Below are 16,303 nucleotides of genomic sequence, written 5' to 3'. Positions count from 1 at the left end.
TTTTTTAGACATGTATCTCGTCTCGTGCGCACGAGATAGATGTCTAAAAAAAAATTTTTTTAAATAAATAAATTATAAAAAAATGGACGTGGGGGAAAACATTTTGGGGGGGGGAATTTTTTTTTTATTGTTTCTTTAATAGTTTATAGTAAAAAAAAATATATATTTTTTCTTTTTTTTTTTCTTTAATCGTTTAATAGTTTTTTTAATAGTTTCTTGTGCGCACGAGATACATATCTTAAAAAAATTTAAATAAAAAAAATTCCCCCCCCCAAATTTTGTTTTACCCCATGTCCCTTTAGGGGCTCCGTAGTAATGCAAAAAAAAAAAAAAAAAAAATCTGGCAGCTCAATTGCCAGAATTTTACAGTAAGATAGAGTGTGAACATTTTACTGTAGATTTTATTGTAAAATTCTGCCATTTTTTAGACTGCAAAATCCACAGATTTTTTTTTTCTTACAGTGTAGGTAAAATATTTATTTACTAATCAAATGCATAGGTAATGGTGTGACATTGATTAATTGATTGACTGAAACTTTTATTAGTAGATTGCACAGTACAGTACATTTTCCGTACAACTGACCACTAAATGGTAACACCCGAATACGTTTTTCAACTTGTTTAAGTCGGGGCCCACGTTAATCAATTCATGGTAATATATCATGTGGCTAATCCTTATACATGTATGTTTCTTTTAATAATGTTACAAGCGGCCGGCCCTCCGAGTCCAGCAAAAACTGCAACGTGGCCCTCAATGAAAACGAGTTCGACACCCCCGACATAGTGCATGTCAGACAGAACCGTTGTCGTCTTTTACAGCGGTCTCCACGGCCGGGTCCTCCCTGGAGCGGACTAAAAGAGGAGTGCTGGAGCTGGGGGGCATCATCAAGTGCACCACGCAGAGATCAGCTTTCTCTTATCTGTGGTATGGCTGCTACTGTGGAGCGGGGGGCAGCGGAAACCCTGTCGACGAGACTGACAAGTGAGTCCACACGCCTCACAATTTGTCACAATGTCAACGTTGCTTTTAACGTTTGTGGAAATATCACACCTCATTTTAGTCCCACGGTACATACATGTGGCACACCTATTCACTTTGTATCGCTTAGGGCAGTGGTCCCCAACCACCGGCCCGGTACCAGTCGGTCCGCGGACCGGTACCGGGCCGCGGACCGACTGGTACCGGGCCGCACAAGAATTAAAATTTTTTTTTTTTTTTTTTTTTTTTTTTTTTTTTAATGAAATCAACATAAAAAACACAATATATACATTTATATCAATATAGATCAATACAGTCTGCAGGGATACAGTCCGTAAGCACACATGATTGTATTTATTTATGTAAAAAAAAAATAAAAAAAATTTCTTTTTTTTTTTTTTTATATACCCCCCCCCACACCGGTCCGTGGGACAAATTTTCAAGCGTTGACCGGTCCGCAGCTACAAAAAGGTTGGGGACCACTGGCTTAGGGTATTACTTAGCATGAAATAACACCAATTGTTAGAAAAAGTACCGTATTTTCCGGACCATATGGCGCACCGGATTATAAGGCGCACTGCCGATGAGCGGGTCTAGTCAGGTTTATTTTCGTACAAAAGGTGCACCGGATTATAAGGCGCATTAAAGGCCTACTGAAAGCCACTACTACCGACCACGCAGTCTGATAGTTTATATATCAATGATGAAATCTTAACATTGCAACACATGCCAATACGGCTGGGTTAACTTATTAAGTGCAATTTTAAATTTCCCGCCACACTTCCGGTTGAAAACGTCTATGTATGATGACGTATGCGCGTGACGTCAACGATTGATACGGAAGTATTGGTACCCCATTGAATACAATGCAAAAAAGCTCTGTTTTCACCACATAATTCCACAGTATTCTGGACATCTGTGTTGGTGAATGCTTTGCAATTTGTTTAATGAACAATGGAGACTGCAAAGAAGAAAGTTGTAGGTGGGATCGGTGTATTAGCGGCTCGCTGTAGCAACACAACCAGGAGGACTTACTTGGATAGCAGGCGCGCTAGCCGACGCTAGCCGACGCTAGCCGACGCTAGCCGACGCTAGCCGACGCTAGCCGCCAACCGCACGGATGATCGGGTGAAGTCCTTCGTCCTTCCGTCGATCGCTGGAACGCAGGTGAGCACGGGTGTTGATGAGCAAATGAGGGCTCTGTGAGGTCCCGTTGTTAAGTTAGCTTCAATGGCGTCGTTAGCAACAGCATTGTTAAGCTTCGCCAGGCTGGGAATTATTAACCATGTAGTTACATGTACATGGTTTAATAGTATTGTTGATCTTCTGTCTATCCTTCCAGTCAGGGATTTATTTATTTTGTTTCTATCTGCATTTGAGCCCGATGCTATCACGTTAGCTCAGTAGCTAAAGAGCTTCGCAGATGTATTGTCGTGGAGATAAAAGTCACTGTGAATGTCCATTTCGCGTTCTCGACTCTCATTTTCAAGAGGATATAGTATCCGAGGTGGTTTAAAATACAAATCCGTGATCCACATTACAAAAAGGAGAGAGTGTGGAATCCAATGAGCCAGCTTGTACCTAAGTTACGGTCAGAGCGAAAAAAGATATGTCTTGCACTGCATTCTAGTCCTTCACTCTAACGTTCCTCATCCACGAATCTTTCATCCTCACTCAAATTAATGGGGTATTCGTCACTTTCTCGGTCCGAATCACTCTAGCTGCATTGAAAACAATGGGAAATTTTGAGGAGTCCTTCCTCTGGTGACGTCACGCTACTTCCGGTACAGGCAAGGCTTTTTTTATCAGCGACCAAAAGTTGCGAACTTTATCGTCGATGTTCTCTACTAAATCCTTTCAGCAAAAATATGGCAATATCGCGAAATGATCAAGTATGACACATAGAATGGATCTGCTATCCCCGTTTAAATTAAAAAAATTCATTTCAGTAGGCCTTTAAAGGGGTCTACATAACATGTAATGGTGGTTCTTTGGTCAAAATGTTGCATAGATGATGTTTTACAGATCATCTTCAAGCCGCTTTCTGACAGTCTCTTCAGGATGCGCCGTTTTGTGGGCGGTTTTATTTATGTGGCTCACCTTCGACAGCGTCTTCTCCCCCGTCATCTTTGTTGTAGCGGTGTAGCGTGCAAGGACGGGAGTGGAAGAAGTGTCAAAAGATGGCGCTAACTGTTTTAATGACATTCAGACTTTACTTCAATCAATAACGGAGTAGCATCTCCTCATCCGTGGTTCACTAGTGCAACAACGAGGCCGGGAATGTGTCCCGTGAAAAAACGTCCGACCGGAACGCTCTAATAACTAAAGTTCCTCGGGTGAATAATGTAAACTCACTACACCGGTATGTTTTAGCGCTTTCATGGGGAGTTTACTGACAGATATAAGTAAGAACTTTACACTATAGCTCGGTATAGCTCGGTTGGTAGAGTGGCCGTCCCAGCAACTTGAGGGTTCCAGGTTCGATCCCCGCTTCTGCCATCCTAGTCACTGCCGTTGTGTCCTTGGGCAAGACACTTTACCCACCTGCTCCCAGTGCCACCCACACTGGTTTAAATGTAACTTAGATATTGGGTTTCACTATGTAAAGCACTTTGAGTCACTAGAGAAAAGCGCTATATAAATATAACTCACTTCACTTCACTACTTTATATTAGAAATGGCAACAGCAGAGGATAAATGTGTCATGATCTGTGGCCGGATCATGTTTTGTTGAGTTATGTTCTGTTAGTTTTGGACTCCCTTAGTTCCTGTTTTGTGTACCTCTGGGTTTGTTTTGGTTTCCATGGGGATTAATTGGGTTCACCTGCCTCTGGTTACCTGCCGTTGACCACTAATCAGAGAGCTATTTATTCGCGTTTGCTCGTCACACTCGGTCCGGCTTCATTGCCTGCTACACGCAACCTGTTACGGTGGTATTTCTTGTCTCCTAGTCTATGCTTCCTGTGCTAAGTGGTAGCCTTAGCTTCCCGTGCGATCGGCACGCTTTTTCCTTCCGCTTGTTTTGTGTTTTTGGTATGTGTTTAATTTTGAGGAATAAATCATGTTCCTACCTGCACGCCTTGTCCGGAGTTGTCCGTCTGCATCCCGGGGGAACAAACCCCGAAGTAAGCTGCGACAAAATGTCACATAACAAGAAGATACAGGGGAAAAAAGAAGCTTATCGACTACAAAGGCGGATGCGCGCACATTTTCAGGATTTATGCAGATCCCAAATACAGATCAGCGGGTACCAGAAGGTAGGAAAATTTGCTTTTGCATAATATTGCGAAACAAAATGCCAGATAATGTCTTACCTTATGCACACACCATAATAATACTCCTATGTTAAATGGTAAATGGGTTATACTTGTATAGCGCTTTTCTACCTTCAAGGCACTCCAAAGCGCTTTGACAATATTTCCACATTCACCCATTCATGACCCATCAGGAGCAAGGGTGAAGTGTCTTGCTCAAGGACACAACGGATGTGACTAGGTTGGTAGAAGCTGGGGATCGAACCAGGAACCTCCAGGTTGCATGGTCACTCTCCCAACTCGCACAGTACTGTACAATCCATCAAGCGGAAGTGGCTTCATAGCTTACCAAAGTCGTACTAAAACATTTTGATAGACTTTTGAGTGCTGTGTGTAATGTTCTATATTTTCAATAGAACATACAACATTTTGGTGTTGTTTACTTGAGTCATATTGCAGTCTATACGTATCTTGTGTGTGTGACTGCCATCCAATGTTCCCTCTAAGGTGCGCGCCTGTGCAATAGTGCACTGCTCAAGCGTCCTCTGCGCACAGCAAATCTATGCCACGCACAAAATCAAATAAAAAAAAATAAGCCCATAACAATTTTCGACACAAGACGGACACGACAGAGAAAACAGTTTTCGTCATCATTGCTCAAATATTGTAACGTCTGTCGAGACGCTTTGAGGACATGAATTCCATCCATCACTTTACTGAGCAAAACTCTTTATTGTCGGCCATAAACGCATCACCAAAACATTAGTAAAAAAAAATATATCTAGCAAAACTGGTCATTTCAAACCAGACCAAAAGCAACTTTGTTATATCAACAGCAGCCGCTCGCTCTTTCTCACTTGCGCCAACACATGCACATATGGCACTTAGCCAGTGATGCGTTTACAGCCACACAAAAAGTCGGACAACTCCAACACCACACATAAAGTGTCATTCCAGGTCGTTACACTGTGATTTACCAATCAAATGTGTGCTTATTCTAGTGTCATTTATTAGGAATCTTAATTTATAAATATTAATCATGAAATGCTGTTAGTATATGAAATAAATACTAATAAAAATATAGGAAGTTGCAGGAATGTACACACGATCCCCTGCTTACATCTCATTGTGCAACATGTGAATGTTTTAATGGGAACTAAATGCAATGTCTGGAAAGGGGTACAAATTATTTCCAAAGCAGGACCTCCACCCAGACAAACAATACAAGTACACAGTTCATGAAAAACAATATTTTTTGTTATTGTCATTGTAAGTGGGCCTAAATACTTATATTAGAAATGGAAATGACTGCTGTCATTGGATTATAATAATAAGAGAATGTTGTCTGTCTATCTGTGTTGGCCCTGCGATGAGGTGGGGACTTGTCCAGGGTGTACCCCGCCTTCCGCCCGAATGCAGCTGAGATAGGCTCCAGTGACCCCGAAAGGGACAAGCGGTAGAAAATGGATGGATGGATGGAGATGTAACTTGTTATTTAGTCAGTGTGCACGTCTGATGTTACTCACATGGGCTCCACTGAATGCTCAGGGATTGATTGATTGATTGATTGAGACTTTTATTAGTAGGTTGCACAGTGAAGTACATATTCCGTACAATTGACCACTAAATGGTAACACCCGAATAAGTTTTTCAACTTGTTTAAGTCGGGGTCCACTTAAATTGATTCATGATACAGATATATACTATCATATATACTATCATCATAATACAGTCATCACACAAGATAATCACATTGAATTATTTACATTATTTACAATCAGGGGTGTGGAGGGGGGGTGGGGGGGTTGGGGGGGGGATATGGACATCAAGTAGTGGACATAGAGAGAGAGAGAGAGAGATCAGAAGGCATAAGAAAAATAATCTGCATTTGATTGTTTACATTTGATTATTAGCAATCCGGGGAGGGTGTTAGTTTAGGGTTGTAGCTGCCTGGAGGTGAACTTTTATAGCGGTTTTGAAGGAGGATAGAGATGACCTTTCTTTTATACCTGTTGGGAGCGCATTCCACATTGATGTGGCATAGAAAGAGAATGAGTTAAGACCTTTGTTAGTTCGGAATCTGGGTTTAACGTGGTTAGTGGAGCACCCCCTGGTGTTGTGGTTATGGCGGTCATTTACGTTAAGGAAGTAGTTTGACATGTACTTCGGTATCAGGGAGGTGTAGCGGATTTTATAGACTAGGCTCAGTGCAAGTTGTTTAACTCTGTCCTCCACCTTGAGCCAGCCCACTTTAGAGAAGTGGGTAGGAGTGAGGTGGGATCTGGGGTGGAGGTCTAGAAGTAACCTGACTAGCTTGTTCTGAGATGTTTGGAGTTTAGATTTGAGGGTTTTGGAGGTGCTAGGGTACCAGGAGGTGCATGCGTAATCGAAAAAGGGTTGAACGAGAGTTCCCGCCAGAATCCTCAAGTGCGCCTTATAGTCCGAAAAATACGGTACACAAGCACTCACCCAAATCCTAATGGTCTCTGTCTTTTCTACTTTTTGTTTTGACACCATTTTGTCATCAAGCACCGTTAAAACAACGTGCGATGCCACTTACTCCGCACTTTTCCAAACTGGCAATTTATTCGAACCCTCACACAAAAATACATTCATCCCCATTTTTGGACTGCAGGTGCTGCCACAAGCATGACTGCTGCTACAGCGAGGCGGAAAAGGAGGGCTGCGAGCCCAAAACGGACCGCTACAAATGGACGTGTGAAGACAACACGGCGATCTGCGGTATTTTCTTCATTTTCTTCTCTTTGACCGATGGAGCCGAGTGTTAGAGGGATATTTTCCCTTCTTTTGGCAGAATAAAAACACCTTTAGAAATAACTATCGTTGTCTCAATTTACGAATACAACTGTTTTGCAATGTTCTGTGTTGGCCCTGGGATGAGGTGGCGACTTGTCCAGGGTGTACTCCGCCTCCCGCCTGAATGCAGCTGGGATAGGCTCCAGCCACCACCCCTACAAGGGGTAGAAAATGGATGTTACATACATGCAAAATGTTACATACATGCAGAGTTTATGTCATTACTAGGGATGATGTTTGATAAGAAATTATCGAGTTCGAGCCCATTATCGAATCCTCTTATCGAACCGATTACTTATCGATTCTCTTATCGAATCCAAACAGGTTGTTGTATATGGAAAAAACCACAATATTTGGTTTAACAAAAGCTCACTTTTATTCTATAAGAATAAAATAAAATAAATAAATAAATATTGACTGTTACCCCCCTAAAAAAAAAAAAAAAAAAAATATTGACTGTTGTTACCCAAAGTATATTAAGTGGGGGTTTTCAGAAAAACAAATATATACAGCAGGGGTCACCAACCTTTTTGAAACCAAGAGCTACTTCTTGGGTACTGATTAATGCGAAGGGCTACCAGTTTAAAAACACTTAAATTAATTGCCAGAAATAGCCAATTTGCTCAATTTACCTTTAACTCTATGTTATTATTAATAATTAATGATATTTACACTTAATTGAACGGTTTAAAAGAGGAGAAAACACGAAAAAAATTACAATTACATTTTGAAACATAGTTTATCTTCAATTTCGACTCTTTAAAATTCAAAATTCAACCGGAAAAAAAAAGAAGAGAAAAACTAGCTAATTCGAATCTTTTTGAAAAAATTAAAAAAATAATTTATGGAACATCATTAGTAATTTTTCCTGATTAAGATTAATTTTAGAATTTTGATGACATGTTTTAAATAGGTTAAAATCCAATCTGCACTTTGTTAGAATATATAACAAATTGGACTAAGCTATATTTCTAACAAAGACAAATCATTATTTCTTCTAGATTTTCCTGAACAAAATTTTTAAAAGAAATTCAAAAGACTTTGAAATAAGATTCAAATTTGATTCTACATATTTTCTAGATTTGCCAGAATAATTTTTTTGAATTTTAATCATAAGTTTGAAGAAATATTTCACAAATATTCTTCGTCGAAAAAACAGAAGCTAAAATGAAGAATTAAATTAAAATGTATTTATTATTCTTTACAATAAAAAAAATAAATTTACTTGAACTTTGATTTAAATTGTCAGGAAAGAAGAGGAAGGAATTTAAAAGGTAAAAAGGTATATGTGTTTAAAAATCCTAAAACCATTTTGAGGTTGTATTTTTTCTCTAAAATTGTCTTTCTGAAAGTTATAAGAAGCAAAGTAAAAAAAATAATGAATTTATTTAAACAAGTGAAGACCAAGTCTTTAAAATATTTTCTTGGATTTTCAAATTCTATTTGAGTTTTGTCTCTCTTAGAATTAAAAATGTCGGGCAAAGCGAGACCAGCTTGCTAGTAAATAAATAAAATGTAAAAAATAGAGGCAGCTCACTGGTAAGTGCTGCTATTTGAGCTATTTTTAGAACAGGCCAGCGGGCTACTCATCTGGTCCTTACGGGCTACCTGGTGCCCGCGGGCACCGCGTTGGTGACCCCTGATATACAGTAACACAAAAACAACCTGTCTCTGTGATCACTATAGGTGAATAGCCATGTGCCTTGAGGCGTTTTTTCCGGTCCATTATTTTTGCTGCTTGTGTGACATCACAGGAAATGACGTCATTTCCTGTGATGTCCCACAGGGCATTTCTTGTGGGACGGGATACGTTCCCAGGAATTCGAATAAAGAACCAACTCTTTTTCTTTACTACAGTGGCCCTGATAACGGGAACCGGTTCTCAAAAAGGGATTTGAGTCCATGGAATCGGTTCTTTTCTTATCGAACGGTTCTTTTCTTACCGAACAACCGGGAGAACCGGTTTTCGAACATCATCCCTAGTCATTACGTTCTAAAACTGACCACCTTCTAGGCATCTGCGTAAAGATAGCAAACATCCTTTTAAACTGCCTATTAAAACTAATCGGAAACTTTTGACACATTTTCGGTGACATAAATAAATACAGAATACAATGATTTGCAAATCTTTTTCAACTTATATTCAATTGAATAGACTGCAGAATAGACGGCTGTGGAGGGGGGCGTGGCCTGCGGGCCTGCAGCGGAGCGGGGTGTGCCAGGACCGGCTTCGAAATCAGCGACAGGTGCGTAGATGGTTATCTAATCACCTGTCGCTCTGTTAAAAAGGCAGCGGCCGGGAGGAGAGGGTTGTTGGAGTGGGAGTTGGAGCTGAAGGAGAGTCGGAGCGAGAACGAGGGACAAAGACAATTGCTGAAAGGCCACAAAAAGGCTATATTTTGAAAAATAAATGTCATTGTGAATCTAAACTGGACTTTCATGTCAATGCCTGGTGGTCCTAAGAACCCCCTGGAGGGCAACCTCCACAATTTGCAAAATCCAGTGGGTTCCTCGGACCACCAGGCATTGACATGAAAGTCCAGTTTAGATTCACAATGAAGTTTATTTTTCCAAATATAGTCTTTTGGTAGCTTTTCAGAAATTGTCTTTGTCTCTCGTTCTCGCTCCAACTCCCACTCCAACACCTCTCTCCTCCCGGCTGCTGCCTTTTAACAGAGCGACAGGTGATTAGATAACCAGGCCCAGGTGGGCCATCTACGCACCTGTCGCTGATTTCGAAGCCGGTCCTGGCACACCCCGCTTCGCTGCAGTCCCGCAGGCCACGCCCCCCTCCACAAGGGCGTTTCTGGGTGTTGTTGATAAATGGCTTTCGCTTTGCATAGTAGAGTTTTAACTTGCACTTGCAGATGTAGCGACCAACTGTTGTTACTGACAGTGGTTTTCTGAAGTGTTCCGGAGCCCATGTGGTGATATCCTTTACACACTGATGTCGCTTTTTGACGAAGTACCGCCTGAGGGACCGAAGGTCCGTAATGTCATCGCTTACGTGGAGTGATTTCTCAAGATTCTCTGAACCTTTTGATGATATTACGGACCGTAGATGGTAAAATCCCGAAATTCCTTGCAATAGCTGGTTGAGAAATGTTGTTCTTAAACTGTTGGACAAGTGGTGACCCTCGCCCCATCCTTGTTTGTGAATGACCGAGCATTTCATGGAAGCTGCTTTCATACCCAATCATGGCACCCACCTGTTCCCAATTAGCCTGTCCACCTGTGGGATGTTCCAAATAAGCGTTTGATGAGCATTCCTCAACTTTTTCAGTCTTTTTTGCCACTTGTGCCAGCTTTTTTTTAACATGTTGCATGCATCGAATTCCAAATGAGCTAATATTTGCAAAAAAATAACAAAGTTTCCCGGGTCCATCGTTAAATATCTTGTTTTTGCAGTCTATTCAATTGAATATAGGTTGAAAGGGATTTGCAAATCATTGTATTCTGTTTTTATTTACCATTTACACAACGTGCCAAGTTCACTGGTTAACTTATTTTTACACTTACATGACCACAGAAGAGTTTATTTCCAATGGGAAACGTTAAGTGTCGGGCTGCCGATATTATCGGCCGATAAATGCTTTAAAATGTAATATAGGAAATTATCGGTATCAGTTTCAAAAAGTAAAATGTACGACTTTTTCAAACGCCGCTGTACGGAGTGGTACACGGACGTAGGGAGAAGTACAGAGCGCCAATAAACCATAAAGGCACTGCCTTTGCGTGCCGGCCCAATCACATAATATCTACGGCTTTTCACACACAAGTGAATGCAAGCATACTTGGTCAACAGCCATACAGGTCACACTGAGGGTGGACGTATAAACAACTTTAACACTGTTACAAATATGCGCCACACTGTGAACCCACACCAAACAAGAATGACAAACACATTTCGGGAGAACATCCGCACCGCAACACAACATAAACACATCAGAACAAATACCCAGAACCCCTTGCAGCACTAACTCTTCAGGGACGCTACAATATACCCCCCCGCAACCCCTCCCCTCCCCCCAACCCCACCTCAACTGCTCTCTCAGGGAGAGCATGTCCCAAATTCCAAGCTGCTGTTTTGAGGCATGTTAAAAAAAATAATGCACTTTGTGACTTCAATAATAAATATGGCAGTGCCATGTTGGCATTTTTTTTAGGGATGTCCGATAATATCGGCCTGCCGATATTATCGGCCGATAAATGCGTTAAAATGTAATATCGGAAATTATCGGTATCGTTTTTTTTATTATCTGTATCGTTTTTTTTTTGTGGTTTTTTAAATTTTTTTTATTAAATCAACATAAAAAACACAAGATACACTTACAATTAGTGCACCAACCCAAAAAACCTCCCTCCCCCAATTTCTTTCTGTTATCAATATTCTGGTTCCTACATTATATATCAATATATATCAATACAGTCTGCAAGGGATACAGTCCGTAAGCACACGTGATTGTGCGTGCTGCTGGTCCACTAATAGTACTAACCTTTAACAGTTAATTTTACTCATTTTCATTAATTACTAGTTTCTATGTAACTGTTTTTATATTGTTTTACTTTCTTTTTTATTCAAGAAAATGTTTTTAATTTAGTTATCTTATTTTATTATTATTTTTAAAAAGTACCTTATCTTCACCATACCTGGTTGTCCAAATTAGGCATAATAATGTGTTAATTCCACGACTGCATATATCGGTTGATATCGGTATCGGTTAATATCGGTATTGGTAATTAAAGAGTTGGACAATATCGGAATATCGGATATCGGCAAAAAGCCATTATCGGTCATCCCTAATTTTTTTCCTTAACTTGAGTTGATTTATTTTGGAAAACCTTGTTACATTGTTTAATGCATCCAGCGGGGGCATCACAACAAAATTAGGCATAATAATGTGTTAATTCCACGACTGTATATATCGGTATCGGTTGATATCGGAATCGGTAATTAAGAGTTGGACAATATCGGACTATCGGATATCGGCAAAAAAAACATTATCGGACATCTCTAATTTCAACTGACTTCCAATACTGATTTAAAATACTCTTTGCGTTTGTTAAAATGCAATTGTAAACGTAATGCTCCTTTCAGCTTTGACTGACAGGTGTCTTTCTTCAATTGCAGATGGTTTGACGGACAAGTGTGAGAAGATTTTGTGCGAGTGTGACCGAGAGTTCGGCGACTGCCTGAAAAATGCACGTTACAGTTCAATATACACCCTTTGGCCCAATTTCTTTTGCAGCGACGAGGAAAAATCCTGTGATTGATCAAGTGCCAAAGTGATGCTGGTTGTCAATAAACATCCTTACAGTGGTACTTAGTGTGTGTTTGGTGATGAACTGCATCCACACACAGACAAAATGGGAATATCAAACATCCTCAAAGCCCTGAATATGACACATGTATTAAAAATATACCCTCTGGAAACATAACCGGATGAAATATTACACAAAATATCACATTTTTAGACATTGCACAGCAAAACAAACCTCAGCGCTCAACACAGACAAGTGGAGTCGTGCCAGTAAATCAGGGGTCACCAACCTTTTTGAAACCAAGAGCTACCGTAATTTCCGGACTATAAGCCGCTACTTTTTCCCCTCGTTCTGGTCCCTGCGGCTTATACAAGGGTGCGGCTTATTTACGGCCTGTTCTTCTCCGACACAGACGAAGAGGATTTTGGTGGTTTTAGTACGCAGGAGGAAGACGATGACACAATGATTAAAGACTGACTTTTCATATACCGGTTAGGCTGGTTATTTTGATAACGTACAGGCGAGCACTTTGTATTACTTTGCACCGTTGTATTATTTGTACTCTGCACGAATGCTGTTCGCCATGTCAAAGATGTGAAAGTTTGATTGAATGATTGAAAGATTTATTGTTAATAAATGGGACGCTTTGCGTTCCCAAACAGTCATCTCTGTCCCGACAATCCCCTCCGTGGTAGCAGGAACCCCTATATACTACGCTAATTACACATCAAAACCCTGCGGCTTATAGTCGGGTGCGGCTTATATATGGAGCAATCTGTATTTTCCCCTAAATTTAGCTGGTGCGGCTTATAGTCAGGTGCGGCTTATAGTCCGGAAATTACGGTACTTCTTGGGTAGTGATTAATGTGAAGGGCTACCAGTTTGATACACACTTAAATAAATTGCCAGAAATAGCCAATTTGCTCAATTTACCTTTAACTCTATGTTATTATTAATAATTAATGATATTTACACTTAATTGAACGGTTTAAAAGAGGAGAAAACACGAAAAAAATTACAATTAAATTTTGAAACATAGTTTATCTTCAATTTCGACTCTTTAAAATTCAAAATTCAACCGAAAAAAAAATGAAGAGAAAAACTAGCTAATTCGAATCCTTTTGAAAAAATTAAAAAAAGAATTTATGGAACATTATTAGTAATTTTTCCTGATTAAGATTAATTTTAGAATTTTAAAGACATGTTTTAAATAGGTTAAAATCCAATCTGCACTTTGTTAGAATATATAACAAATTGGACCAAGCTATATTTCTAACAAAGACAAATCATTATTTATTTTAGATTTTCCAGAACAAAAATTTTAAAAGAAATTCAAAAGACTTTGAAATAAGATTCAAATTTGATTCTACAGATTTTCTAGATTTGCCAGAATAATTTTTTTGAATTTTAATCATAAGTTTGAAGAAATATTTCACAAATATTCTTCGTCGAAAAAACAGAAGCTAAAATGAAGAATTAAATTAAAATGTATTTATTATTCTTTACAATAAAAAAAAAAAAATACTTGAACATTGATTTAAATTTTCAGGAAAGAAGAGGAAGGAATTTAAAAGGTAAAAATGTATATGTGTTTAAAAATCCTAAAATCATTTTGAGGTTGTATTTTTTCTCTAAAATTGTCTTTCTGAAAGTTATAAGAAGCAAAGTAAAAAAAATTATGAATTTATTTAAACAAGTGAAGACCAAGTCTTTAAAATATCTTCTTGTATTTTCAAATTCTATTTGAGTTTTGTCTCTCTTAGAATTAAAAATGTCGGGCAAAGCGAGACCAGCTTGTTAGTAAATAAATACAATTTAAAAAATAGAGGCAGCTCACTGGTAAGTGCTGCTATTTGAGCTATTTTTAGAACAGGCCAGCGGGCTACTCATCTGGTCCTTACGGGCTACCTGGTGCCCGCGGGCACCGCGTTGGTGACCCCTGCAGTAAATCATGCTGACAATAATAATCGATATGCACTTTTTTTTATGGGAGGAAATGCGTAAAGAATGTTTTATACCACAGGTTGAGAAATAATGGCAGTGTTTATTTCCCATACATTATTTAGGGCTGCCATAAAAAAAAAAAAAAAATTAACACCCAGTGCAGAGCAGTCGACTGGTCTATTATTAGCAATTTCCTATAGTAGTCAATGGTTAAAGTGTCCGCCCTGAGATCCCCTTTTTTTGTTGTTGTTAATATCCACAAACTTTAGTAAGCAGGTTGTGTTATGTGTGACCATGGGTGTTGACATTTTGCGCTGGTTAAATGTTTTCTTTCTGCACCATGACTAGGAAAGGTTGTTTGGATTGGGTTATATAAGTAAATGTCGTACTTCCAGGTTACGATAATCTGACACTTCACTTCTGGTTGTGATTCCTTGAATGGTGCTAGTTACTTGTCAGCGCTCTTATTTTTGTTCCCCTTCCTGCATGTCTCCCTGAGCGCTCGTTTCCCTCACCTGTGCCTGATTGGCAGCCTGGCACACCTGGTTGCAGTTGCCAATCAGGCGGCTATTTTAGCCTGCCGCGCCTGTTCGTCAGTGCTCGAGGATTGGTTATGTTAGGGACATTTTATGACTGCTCCTCCTATTTTGAGTAAATTAAAGACTCTTACCTGCACGTCGTTGTCATGTTTCCTGCATCTTGGGGTCACAACTACCGCAGCCGTGCGAGTTCCTCACAAAAATTAAGCCAAAAATGTTTTTTTTTACCGTCAAATCTATGGTTATTGCTTCTACAGTGTAAATGGAAAAACAGTACCACTTTTATTTTTACAGTAAAACATTGGCAACTGAGATGCCAATTTAATTTTTTTTTAATTTATTTATTTTTATCATAAAATTGTCATTTTTAGAGTTTTTTTTTTTACTGTAAATGGAAAATAATAATAATTAATAATAATAGATTTTATTTGTAAAACGCACTTTACATTGAGCAAACAACCTCAAAGTGCTACAGTGTATTAAAAAATAATAATAATAAAAAGATAATAAAAAATAAATACAAATAAAAACTAGAACAGTCAAATAGCTAAAACTAGTATGCATATATCTAAAAAAAAAAAAGGCTTTTTTTTAAAAAAAAAAAAGAAGGGTTTTTAAGCCTTTTTTAAAAGTATCCACAGTCTGTGGTGCCCTCAGGTGGTCAGGGAGAGCGTTCCACAGACTGGTCTCCCGTTGTTCGTAGCTTTGTCCTCGGAGGTTGGAGGAGGTTTGTTACGGCGAAATTCTGGTGGGGGTTTTTTTTGGTTTTTTACAGTAACTTCTAAGGTTATTTCTTTTACAGTTAATTACTGTAAAGAAAAAACAGTACCACTTATTTTAACAGTAAAATTCTGCTGACTGAGCTGCCATTTTTTTTTTTTTTTTTATTATCGTAAAATCTAGGGCTGTTGTTTTTACAGTGCATTATTATACATGGAAAATTGGTACCACTTTTATTTTTACATTTAAATCCTGGTGACTCAACTACAAGGTTTTTTTTTTAAAATCTACAGTTGTAGAACATTACTGTCAATGAAAACAACAGTACCACTTTTATTTTTCCAGTATAATTTTTGCAGCAAAGCTGGTGAGGTAAATTATACCTTATACAAATTTCTTATATGATCGGAAGTAGCATGCATTTGTATTTGGTCACAGAATCCCTTAGAGGATTATTCTACTAATGTCAAAAGTGCACATGTCCGTCACAAGCGCTCCAGAGAGTGGTGGCTTTTGCCCCCAGGAAATTGGGATCCTACAGGAATGTAGATTTGGAGTTTAGGAGGAAGAGTAAAGACATTAGCAACATCTGGTAGGAAGTTCCCACAGAGAGGGGTAGAGGATAAGAGTCGGATGTCGTCCGACTCAAACCGATCACAGGAAATAGGTTAACTGGCCAAACAACAAGCTGGGTGTCAGGTTTAAACATCGATGACATCTATTAAAACAGACAGGAAGCAAGGAAATAAACAGAGACAGAATTCAATTTGGCTCAATTTGAGGAGAGA

The 16,303-nt window shown here is 39.1% G+C and overlaps 1 protein-coding gene across 1 annotated transcript in view; it reads left to right on the top strand.

Moving 5' to 3' along the window:
- The window catches only part of LOC133651442 (phospholipase A2-like), a 31,792-nt gene extending 19,427 nt beyond the window's left edge, over positions 1–12,365 (top strand). The window contains exons 3-5 of the mRNA XM_062049393.1: positions 820–982; positions 6,869–6,975; positions 12,182–12,365. Coding sequence (XP_061905377.1) covers positions 820–982; positions 6,869–6,975; positions 12,182–12,324 — 413 coding nt within the window. The 3' untranslated portion in view covers positions 12,325–12,365. The remainder of the gene's footprint in view (positions 1–819; positions 983–6,868; positions 6,976–12,181) is intronic.
- The last annotated feature ends 3,938 nt before the right edge of the window (positions 12,366–16,303 follow it).

This window comes from Entelurus aequoreus, linkage group LG06 (genome assembly GCF_033978785.1).
Source record: "Entelurus aequoreus isolate RoL-2023_Sb linkage group LG06, RoL_Eaeq_v1.1, whole genome shotgun sequence".
In the NCBI taxonomy this organism is placed as follows: Eukaryota; Metazoa; Chordata; class Actinopteri; order Syngnathiformes; family Syngnathidae; genus Entelurus; species Entelurus aequoreus.
The sequence above is the reverse complement of the archived record's forward strand: the minus strand, read 5'-3'. Positions and strand labels throughout refer to the sequence as shown.